The sequence below is a fragment of the Sipha flava genome, unplaced genomic scaffold (assembly GCF_003268045.1).
Source record: "Sipha flava isolate LNK unplaced genomic scaffold, YSA_version1 333_pilon_pilon, whole genome shotgun sequence".
NCBI classification, from domain to species: domain Eukaryota; kingdom Metazoa; phylum Arthropoda; class Insecta; order Hemiptera; family Aphididae; genus Sipha; species Sipha flava.
This window is the reverse complement of record NW_020273024.1, coordinates 171,759-183,579: the sequence shown is the minus strand read 5'-3', so window position 1 is coordinate 183,579 and position 11,821 is coordinate 171,759. Positions and strand designations below refer to the sequence as shown.

The 11,821-nt window shown below is 30.4% G+C and overlaps 1 protein-coding gene across 1 annotated transcript; it reads left to right on the top strand.

Moving 5' to 3' along the window:
• The first annotated feature begins 4,897 nt into the window (after window positions 1-4,897).
• On the top strand, window positions 4,898-10,873 carry LOC112687163 (zinc finger MYM-type protein 1-like). The gene is made up of 3 exons (XM_025559739.1): window positions 4,898-4,959; window positions 9,865-9,989; window positions 10,329-10,873. The coding sequence occupies exons 1-3, from the start codon at window positions 4,898-4,900 to the stop codon at window positions 10,871-10,873; spliced, it is 732 nt and encodes a 243-aa protein (XP_025415524.1).
• The last annotated feature ends 948 nt before the right edge of the window (window positions 10,874-11,821 follow it).

Here is an 11,821-nt window from a genome sequence, read left to right as displayed (position 1 = left end):
AAGGGCCGAGGTTACAAATTCTAAAAAGATGGTTACAAATAGTTACAAATTGAGTTTTATAAGTTACAATTTGTTTTGGACGATTTCATTGAAGTGGGGGGGCCAGCCCCCCATAGGGAAATCGATAACTACACGAAATTGAAGAGATTACAAATTTCAAAAAGTTGGTTACAAATTGAGTTTTATAAGTTACAATTTGTTTTGGACGATTTCGTTGAATTGGGGGGGCTGCGTGAAGTTAGCCCTTCATTGAGAAAGTACCCGTAGCTTGAAAAATATGAGGTTACAAATTCTAAAAACTTGGTTACAAATAGTTACAAATTAAGAAAATAAGGTTACAATTATTTTGGAAAGTATTTTTTATAGTGGGGGGGCTAACTTCACACACGTAGCTTGCCAATTTAATGATATTGTTATTCGTGGAGGATGATAGCAATTATTGTTTATACGTGTTCCGCGTTGACGGCGCGTCGTATAGTCAATTCAACGGCGTCTGTGTGGTTTTGGCTTTTAAGCGGTATCGTTTCTATGCATAATTGCCGTTTCAAACCCGAAAACGCGAAGTCAATTTTGTACACGCCACGGCGACGGACGAGACAATGCGAAAAAAAAATCATAAACTAGGCTCCAGGCAGGGTCATAGCAACTAATTATTGCGCCCGGGGCAAATCTTTAAAATGCATCCTTATGTATTTTAACTTATAAAAAATATAACTCACAAAAAAACTGAATATTTTTTTAAACGCAATATAAATAATGATTTTTCTTTATAATTATGTAAGCGTTTGTTAATTTTATTTAAATAAATAACTTGTTAAAATATAAATATACATTATAATTATAAGTAGGTACATAGGTACAATATAAATATATTTATAAGTTATATAAGTAAATACATGAATACATAAATACATCATATTACTTTTGCTTTTAAATAATAATAAATAATAATTAAATTTCAAATTTAACTTTTTGCGCCCTCCCAAGAATTGCGACCGGGGGCGTAGGCACCTCTAGCCCCTCCCCCTTTGCTACGGCCCTGGCTCCAAGTGCTTCCCTCGCTCGATGACTGTTCGCTTATTTTAAAAATCGCTGTTGCTCGAGTCGGCGACAATAATACCGACGGTTTTATAAATTCCGCGAACTTCGCGAATAATCATGTACCGATGATGACGAATTATTTGGTGCGTTCGTCTCGATTTTGCGCGGGAGTCAATTTTTCCCACCCTCCTTAAACCGTTGCCAAGTTCCGCCTATGGATGTGATATTTACTGTATGTATATATATATATATCGGAAAGAATTTGGCTCTCGGAAACCATGCGATTGTGTTCAATTATTTCGTTCGGTTTTGTTATTTCTCTTTTCTTTTTTTCCAGACACTCCTCGACCTCGCGATAACGGGTTTTAACCATGATATTTTATTGTGCCGCGTTTCGATAGTACATTAATTTTTAATCTTTATTAAGAATATGATTTGATATCAAAAACATTTTATATATAGGCTTTTTTACAGTGATTTCATTAATTATGTTTTCGTAATTTATTTTCCTTACAATTATATTTTATATGTCTGTAATAGACAGGTGGTTAAATCTTAGTTGTATTGTAGTAGATTCTAGATATCTTTTTATTATTTTAGTTATCTAAAACTTCGTTAACACAAAACTGAAGAATAAGACATTGTAAGATATATTTGGTGAGCAACTAATGTATTTATATATTCATCATAAATTTTATTTTTATAATTTAAACATAATATTTTAAAAAAGCTCGTTTTTTTAAATTATAAACGGGATTTTTAAAGTTTTGTAATTCTGAAACAATTTAAAATTTATCGAGATAATTTTTATATTTATTGCATAATCGACGTCGGATCTTGGCAAGTCTTGGCAAAAAAGAAATTATTGTTGGATCTAAAAGTGAAAAATCTTGAGCAACATTTTTCATTAACTTTGACGTAGTCCTGTTAAGATATTGTCAATAACATTTTTAATCATTAATATAGATTTGTTTTCGCTCATGTTATAAAAAATTCATCCTTTCAAACCGCCGCCGATTGAAAATTGGTAGATTGTATGAAACTATCAATACCGAATGTTAGATAGAAATTTTATATGTGTTCTGCTGCTATAGCCGTCTAATAAAAACTTAGTAGAAAACAGTTTATACGGTACGTCAACTACGTGTTATATACAGAGTTATATGGCATTTAGCGTGTTAAATAACAAAAAATTGTGTGTTATTATTATTATTTTTTTTTATATAAACTTCAGAGCACTCATACACCAAAAGCGCCCGGAGAAAACATATTCACATGCACCTCCTCCTCCCCTAGATCCAGCACTGCGAATATAATATGTAGTATATCTTGTCCTTAGTTTTATATTCATTTGACGCGATCGACATTTATCCGATAAATGCTACCGTACGGGCTTCATATATCCCCGAAATAAACCGTTATATTTAAATATTTTTATTTTTCCGGACGGGATTTATCTGTCCGATTTTATTCGACGCGTTGACTGCGACCATTGCGTATGGTAATGCGTCGCGTGACTTGTCAAAGGATAGGCCGTCCGTGCACGTTGTACGACAACCGTTTTTTAGGCGGCGATAAGTTACTCGGAAAACGTCGTCAGTCAAACGGGCTTGCTTTTTGATTGAAACGTGCGCGGACGTCAGAAGAAAAGCGTCGTGTCATAGTTACACTCGGTCTACACCTATATTCGGTCTGCTTGGGAGTGGCTAACGTTTCTGCGTCCCATGGTAACCCGGTAACGCTCATACACAACATAGAATATTTTAATTTCAAAATGAAATTACAGATCACAACAATAATAGAAGATCGAGATAAGAGTTTTCAATGAAAAATCTTTTATTACCTAATACATAATATTATGATCACCGTTGGATGCCTTATTCTTAAGTATATGAAATTAATTATCGACGAAATTTTTTTTAACAGTTTTAATAATATATTAATATATACGTACATTTTATGTATACGTCATACACATGCTTATGCATACACATTCAAATCAAACACAGTAAAATTCTTTGAAACCATTACCAATCATATATTCGTGTATTATTTTGATAAATTCACTAATGTATTCAGCGCCTGATTTAGGTATTCTGAAGTTCTTGGGCAAAATAAAAATGTGATGTTTTATGCTGTTAAATTATTTATTTATTTTTTAATGTTATATTTTGCTTATTTTTATTTTATACGACGAAAGTTGTACTCTAAAAGAAAAACTGTTCATAAAAACCCAGATCCTTAAATAACAGATATCACAGGCTGTTGCCTATTGTGCCAAATGATATATATGATCCTAAGTATATTGAGGTGCGCAACCAGGATTTTTAAAAGGAGAATATTTTAATTTTATATTTTAATATAATTTATGGGAGGTCACACATCCTCTATAAAATTGTAACATAGATTTAATTAATTGAAACACGCTTATTACTTTCAATTATATAAATTTCAAACAAAATGCCCTGTTACGTTATGAATTATAATAATATCAAATATGAAATAGAAAATTTTTTTATATTAATAATTTGATTTCTGCTATTACATTGCTTTGTGATTTTCCATCGAGTCTCTGTAATACATTTACTTTGAACCCAAGGTTGATCGAGTTTCATCTTTTGTTGAAATTAAATTCTCACGTTTACGTATTATTCACTACTCAGTATAATGGATATTTTCGTGTTTTATTTTATATAGTATGTTAAAAATGTTTTGTGTTATGTACACACCAACGACATTGTTCATTGTAAATTTCGCTAATGAATTCTTAATTTATTAAATTTCAATGTAAAAAGCAATTACTGAATTGTTATTTCTATGAATATCATTAAATCAGCTATACCCAAGTCCCAAGTAGTTAATTGATAATTTCAATGAAATTGTATTGGTGTGTGAAAAAAAAAATGAAACTATCCTTTGAAAAACTTTGAGTAGCACCTGCGATAGTTTCGTAATGGTAATCACAACATAAAAAAAGACAAACGTTGTTTTCGAGTAGTTGTTTGACGTGTTTGGAATCATACTTAATTTAAACCGTTTTAGTCTTTCTTTTATTTATTAAATGTTTGTTTTTAATAATATATTAAAACGAATACGAACTACGTTTATGAGTGAAAGTTATACTAAATTCCGATTAATGTCATGGCCGTTGCGTGGCATACCCAATTTTCGACTCGGAGAAAATTAAAAAAAAAATTTAAATATTAAATTTTTTGTTTTAAGTTTTTACTCTTAAACTGACTATTAAAATAATATTTTATTTTCATGGTTACTCTAGAAATACTTTTTGAATGCCAACACTGGATACACAAAATGGAAGTAGCCATTGTATTTTGATTACTCTTCGAAGTGTACCCCGGTGTCTTTGTTATTGTATTTACTCTTCGCGTAATAGTCCTTTCATATCTTCTTCTTCTCCTTCGTTTTTCTCCCGACTATTTGAGGTCAACCACCCTTATCCTAAACCTCCATTCGTCTCAATTTTGTACATCCTTTACGCACACACCAACAGCTCTCATATCATTCTCAATCGTATCCGACCATCTCTATTTTGGTCTTCCTCTTTTTCGAATCCTTAAACGTTCATTTTCATAACCATTTTTACTGTTTTTGTTTCCTATCACCTCATCACATGCCCAAACCATCTTAGTCTATTTTTTCTCATCTTCTCTACTATCAACGTTATACCATACTACCTCTCATATACTCGTTCCTTATTCTATCTTTTCTTGTCTCTCCACTCATCCATCTAAGCATTCTCATGTCCGCAACACTCATACTCTTCTATTTTCCTGTCATCGACCCGACACTCTAAACCAGCGTTTCTCAACCGGGAGTCCGTGAAAATAAAGACGTAATGGTGGAAAAAGTGAAATTTGTTGTATTTGATATATTTCTTATGGTGATTTGTGAAATATTGTAAATAGGTTTTTCTTAATATATGATATAAGTGTGTATACGTAAATAAGAGTATAATTTAAAATATATCATAAATAAAAAATATCGTAAACGACGGCACGTGTGCACTGGATTTTATCTAATTTTATGTACCTAACTATGAACGGTTTGTATGATATTGAAATTGATACTAATCACCAGGGCTCATAACTTATAGCTCTAAAAAAGATTGTTATAAGCGCTTAAATATAAACTAAAAGTACTAAAATATGCAAAAAAAAAAAAAAACGTTTATATACAAAAATTATTATTTTATTATTATTATTTATTAAATTATTTTATTATTTTAGCTTCTATTAATAAAAAAAAAAAAAAATTTGGATACCGAATTCACGAAACGAACTCGCATGTATACAGTACGAAAAATCGGAAACGACTGCAAAATGTTAATAAAAAATAATCTGTAAATAATCTGAGAATGATAATATTGGAATATCTAGATAATGATATCGAAATACCCGAATACCTAGAAACTATAAAAATAAAATACTATAGAACAAGCTACAATTATATACAATTCTAATGGTTTTCTTATCGATGGGATTACGAAGTTTCGGGCGTACACTCTCGCTACGTCGCGCGTCCCCTAAACTCGTATAAGTATATATAGTTTATCTGATATTATATAAGTTATATAAGAAGAAAAATTAATTAACACGAATTAATTACTAATATGAACAATTAATATGACTATAATTACTTATTATTTTTAAGAAAAATGTTTTAGGCTACTAATTTTTTTTTTAAAAAAATCAATGATAAAAATCATGCAAAAATCCAAAAATAAGCAAAAAAAAGCAAAATAGCATTTATACTCCGAAATATGCAAAAATATGCAAGATAAAATTTCATATGGTTATCTGAAACATAGGTACCTCTAGGACCTCTCAAAAAAAAAAAAAAAATACAAATGCTAGAAGTTATGAGCCCTGTTAATAACTAATAACAACAATTAACTAATAACATGAATGGCTTCAAAAACTGTCGTGAATGTATGTCATGAAAATATCCTGAGCTTTCCCACAAAGCATTTAATATTTTATTATCGTTCACGACCACTGTATTGGTGGAGAGGTCCTTTTCGTCTATACGTTCATTAAAAATAAGTACCGTAATAGACTATCTGTGAGTTCAGACTTACAGATTTACCTATCAATTGTGGAGTAAGATTTCAAAAAATTAAGTGCTAGCAAACAAGCCCAAGGATTGCATTAAAACTAAATTTTTAACTTAATATACTTAATAACTTAATATGCGAAACTATGGGTCAGGCCAGTCAGGTCATGGCCTGACTTAATACTAACGAAAAATATGTATATATTATATATTTTAATAATTATTTAAGTATTATAAATAATATATTTATACATGTAAACGTATACATTTGTACGTTTCATATAATACTATAATATAATATAGTATATAGGTACATTTGGTACAAATAAAGATTATAATAGAACATAATAAGTCTATTCTATGTATTCAAATAACCGGTTTTATTAGTTATTGTTTAATTTAGACATTTATCGTTTATTTTTATAATTATATTATAGGAAATAATAGTTAATTTTAGGTAATAATATTTTTTATATTTTTCCTTTGGCCTGACCTAATAAAAGTGTCTAGTTTTGCCTATGTATATTTAGATATATTGGTACATGCCGATTAAAATAGACATTTCCAAATTTTTCGTTTTACTTATTTCGTTAATTTGTATTTATCTTATGTGGAGATATATGACTAAATTGACATTTGGGGTCCGTAAAATAGTGGTTAGAGGTCAAGGGGTACGTAAATAAAAGAAGGTTGAGAAACGCTGCTCTAAACCATTTAGCATAGTTGGTCTACTACACTCCTGTAAAATTAACCTTTCAGCTTCATTGGAATGCTCTTATCACATGAAATGTCCAACAATTTTCTCTCTATTTCATCCAACCGCACTTAACATCTATTATAGTCTTATTACATAAATTATGTATAATATCCTGTTGTAGTCTGTTTTATCGAGCGACATGTTGTTTCAAACGCGAGTTTAAGGAGCTGTTAGGAAATAGTTAAATACATTTTATTTTATTTCTGTCTTTCGGTTATCCATCGATGTTATAAACTCGGGCGTGGAATTATTATTCCAGAAAACTCTTAATTTGGAACAACAGCTCACATATATTGTCATCGCAATTATTCAAAAAATACATTAAAATCATAAATCCACATTTAACCGAAAAAACAATAAAATTTCAAGGGAAACTGTAATCCGTTGTCAATGTAGAACTTATTGCAACGGTTCGCATATAATACACGAACCAAGCATACTAATTCAAATTTATATTATGCATTTTGCATTATATATAAAATGCATAAATTAATCGCAGTAATACCGTATTCATCTGTTCGGCGGTTGTAGCGGTATAATAGCTCTTTGATATTTTCATTTTCAAATATCTGCGGCGTGTAATAAAGTACACCAAACGTCAAATTTTATTAGAAATAAATTTGAAAGTTTTCTCTTTTGAAATACGTATTTGGTATCACCAATAAGCAATATATAATACACATTTACCCATATAAGTATGGGTGTGTGTGTGTGTTATTAAAATTGCGTGTTCCGAATGCAAAATAAATTTGAAACTCTTTTTCTTTGGAAAGAAACAATTAGAGAAGTGTTTTTAAGACATAAGTGATACGTGTTGCATCCGGATTATGTTAGAAGTAGGTACGGAATTATATTTATTTCCATTTTAATCAGCAAAATACCTACGTTTTATATCCAAACGGATTCTGATGGTGGGGTGTACAAGACATTACTTTATTTCATTTCATCATATCACTCGTATAAGTTAAGTTTTGTAGTTCTCTGTGACAGTTATTGTGTATGTTACGAGGATAATTATTTTTATACGTCCATAAAGGACACGTTGGTTGTTGCTCTAAGGGGTAAAAATTACTATTAGCTGAAATAGAGTGAGTGAGATAGAACATTTTATACACTTAAGTACTCTCACGATAGACACTCTAAACTTACTGTACAGTCTACATTTTGCACTACATTAAATGAAATATAATTATCAACAAATTAATTATTTCAAATAACAACAGATAAATTTTTTCTCAATAAGTTTATTATTTTTTAATGTATGTTGTGTATTTGGATGAAAATATAGCTAATAAATATTTTTGAACAATAATTAGAATCGAGTTGATTTGAAATTTTCCATATTTTATTTTAATTTATCAATACTTAATGATTGAAACTGAATCCTAACTTATACACTTTAACGAGGACTCTTATTTATATGTTAAACGTTTGAATTAATCATTTATCAAGGATATTTTACTAAAATATTAAATGTTGATGGCTATTATGGTTAGGTTTGGTAGTTTATCACATATTACTATACGCTTTTATTTTGTTTTTCTAAATAAATATATATATTTAATTAATTTTAAGTACTGAAATTATGGAAGATTATAAATTTAATTTGACACATGTTAAATTACAGACATTTTAATATTATGCAATCTCTTTCTCTTCCCAATATACAAGTGGGAAACGTCTTAGATAGGAAACGTGAATATTGCGTTGACCTAATCACCTAGTGATCCTAGTATTATAATGATCAAAACGCGATTATTTCTATATGTCATAATATTAATTGAACCGATACATTCGAAAATCTCTCTTGACCACGAGAAATTATTTTAATATCCATGACGCGTTTTCGTTCTCGACAAAAGTGCCCCAAAATGATTCCAATACCATTTTCGTAACCTCTTTATCATAACGCACCTCACCTACTCCACACGAGACTCATCCCCGACCGGAAAATTTTACTGCGGGGGAAAATTATTCGTCGGAGTTCCCGTCGTGATCGTACGTACACTCATTTATATACGTGTGGTCATTAAAAGTCGAACGTTGAGTAGTCTGATGATTATTACGATGCGTGTTCCCGTTGGGTTTTCCTGTCACATTAACGTCCGCTCGTTACCAGGTTATTGAAGTTAGGTAAGCGTTCTATTTGACGCTTTATCCTGGATCCGGCAAAAGCGAAACGTTGACTTTTAAGACGTCAAACGTCTAGCTGTCGGGTACGTTATAAAAATATATTGCTTGGGCATTCAACGACGGATTGCAGTGGCGTGCCTTGAACATTTTAAATGTGGCGGTGGACTTATAAATAAAATAGGTAATTTGTATTAGTGAATATGAAATATAAACAGAGAGACTTTAAGAGTCATTCCCATGGGCGCCGACTACTGAGGTGCCGTGGTGCTCAAGCATCCCATGACCTATTCCATGGGGTGCGGAGCACCCCACGAAATAAAAAAACAACAATATGAAATTACGTAATATTATTTCCACGGTCACACGATATAAAATAAAGTATTTTTGGAGATTTTAATATTAACCTATTACGTGTGGCCGCGTGGGCTAAAAATACATATCGATATTGCTTGAAATTCCCCTATTAGTATCCGAAAAATGCGTATCTAATGGACTGAACCGATGTTATCTATTTTCTAAGATTTCGTGATTCAGTATTTCTATAATAGTCGTAACTGATAATTTGTATCAATTAACCGTCGACCATTCGATATCGAAACATTTTGCAGTGATTATAATTTATAATAGCATAGTTTTGTGTATTCTTAACATTTAAAATGGATAAGTGGTTAATAAAAAAATCGATTAAAACCACAGATCACTCTACTGACGCGAATAACAGTTCTAACTCTTTGAATGTTGAATCGAAAAGTGAAATTTCTCAAAAAAAAAAGGGTGTTTCAAGAAAAATGGTTACAATTATATCCGTGGTTATTATATGATCGCGTGAAAGAAAAATAATTTTGTTCAACATGTTCAAGTGCTGTTGAAAATAAAGTTGATCTTCCTGCATCTTCTGTGCCTGATCAAAATTTTAAAAACGCATTTGTAGTTGAAGGATTTTCTGCGTGGAATAAAGCTTTGGAACGATTCAAATTCCATGAAGGTAAATATTTAAATAACATTATTTAGCTATTCCAGAGTAGGAATCGATTTTTATCAATTTTTGTCTTAATTTATCTTTGTAGTCAGTTATTTTTTTTGTTTACACTTTTCTGCCTCACAAAAATATTTTAAATACACAATTGTAATAGATAATCGTAGATATGATATTTTAAATTATTATATAAATAAATATTAAGATAAAATTAGCCCAAGTTGGGTTAATTGCAGAGTTGGGTCCCCAACTGCAGTATACTGCACAAATTCATAATACAAAATATTTATCGCATTATAACAATTCGAATGTATGTATTTTTTGGTAGTAATTTTCATCGTGCTTCAGTTTTATCTACGGCAACACAAAAAAAAGGATTTAACATATGTGCATCTATGAGTATTTCTAAAACTAAAGAAATGAATGACGCCCGGTCCACTCTTTTAAAAATTATTTCATCTCTTTATTTGACGAGGCAAGGTTTACCAGTGCGTGGTCATGGTGACATAAACTCAAATATTCAACAATTACTCATTTTACGTTCTGATGATGTTCCGGAATTAAAAAGTTGGTTGTTAAGAACTAAATATAAATGGTTATCTCATGATATTCAAAATGAAATACTATCTCTTTTATCCGACGAAGTTCAATTAAATATTGTTTCTGAAATAAAAAATGCATTCTGTTATTCGATAATATTAGATGAAACAAGAGATATTTCAAATATAGAACAAGTTTCTGTGTGTATTCGCATAGTAGACAAACATTTAAATATAGCAGATCATTTTTTAGGATTTTTCGAAACTCCTTTTACTGACGCTGAAACATTATTTAATTTGGTAATGAACACTTTAAATAGATTTGACATAAATATATCTAAATGCCGCGGATAATGTTATGATGGAGCAGCTAATGTCAGTCGACATATTAGTGGTTTACAAAAACGAATAATCGATGTTGGATCTAGAGCAACTTTTGTTCATTGTACAGCCCATACATTAAATCTTGTAGTGCAAGATGCAATGCAGAATATTGATAAAATTCGAGACTTTTTATCTACTTTACTACTTTACTTTACTCTTACTTTATCTACTTGATAGCATTCGTAAAAGATTCACCAAAAAGACAGGCCATATTTAACTCTTTTTAAGCTGAATAAAGTACAAACGGTCTTTCAAAATACTGTTTCATTGTGACCTTTTTGTCCCACAAGATGGTGTGTTAGAATTGTTTCATTAAAGACTATTAATTCAAATTATAATATACTTCACACATTCCTTAATCAACTAGCCACGGAAAAAAATGAAATAGGTGCTAAGGCTAGTGATTTTTCGAAACAACTTTATAAATTTTATTTTTATTTTTTGATACATATGTGATATTTATTTTCAAGAGAATAAACATTTTGAATTCGGAACTTCAAAAAAAGTCATTGCATTTCCAAGATGCAATATTAAAAATACAAGCTATCATAATTTCTATAGAAGAAAAACGAAAATCTGGGTTTGACCAACTGTGAGAAAATATTAATAATAGATCAAAAGAGTTAGGTTTAGGTAAAATGAAGCTCCCTAAACAAAGAAAAATTCCTAAACGTTTAATTGAAGGGAAACAGGGACATTATTTTAAGTCAGCTTAAGATCATTATAGGGCACTATTTTTTGAAGTGATTGACACCACACTACCTACTCTGTATACTAGATTTCAAAACAACGTTATTGAACATCTTGCAAATGTTGAACAATTTATTGTTAACCCCAAAAAAATGAATACATCAATTATAACTGACTATTATGGCTCAGACTTTGATGAGACAAAGTTAGAGTTACATCGTAATATTA

Bases quoted from the DNA above. Each gene is read 5' to 3' on its own strand.
- LOC112687163 (XM_025559739.1), top strand. From the start codon at position 4,898: ATGGTGGAAAAAGTGAAATTTGTTGTATTTGATATATTTCTTATGGTG. The intron at 4,960-9,864 runs GTAAATAGGTTT...AACATGTTCAAG, and splicing joins ATGGTGATTTGTGAAATATT to TGCTGTTGAAAATAAAGTTG. The intron at 9,990-10,328 runs GTAAATATTTAA...ATCGTGCTTCAG, and splicing joins ACGATTCAAATTCCATGAAG to TTTTATCTACGGCAACACAA.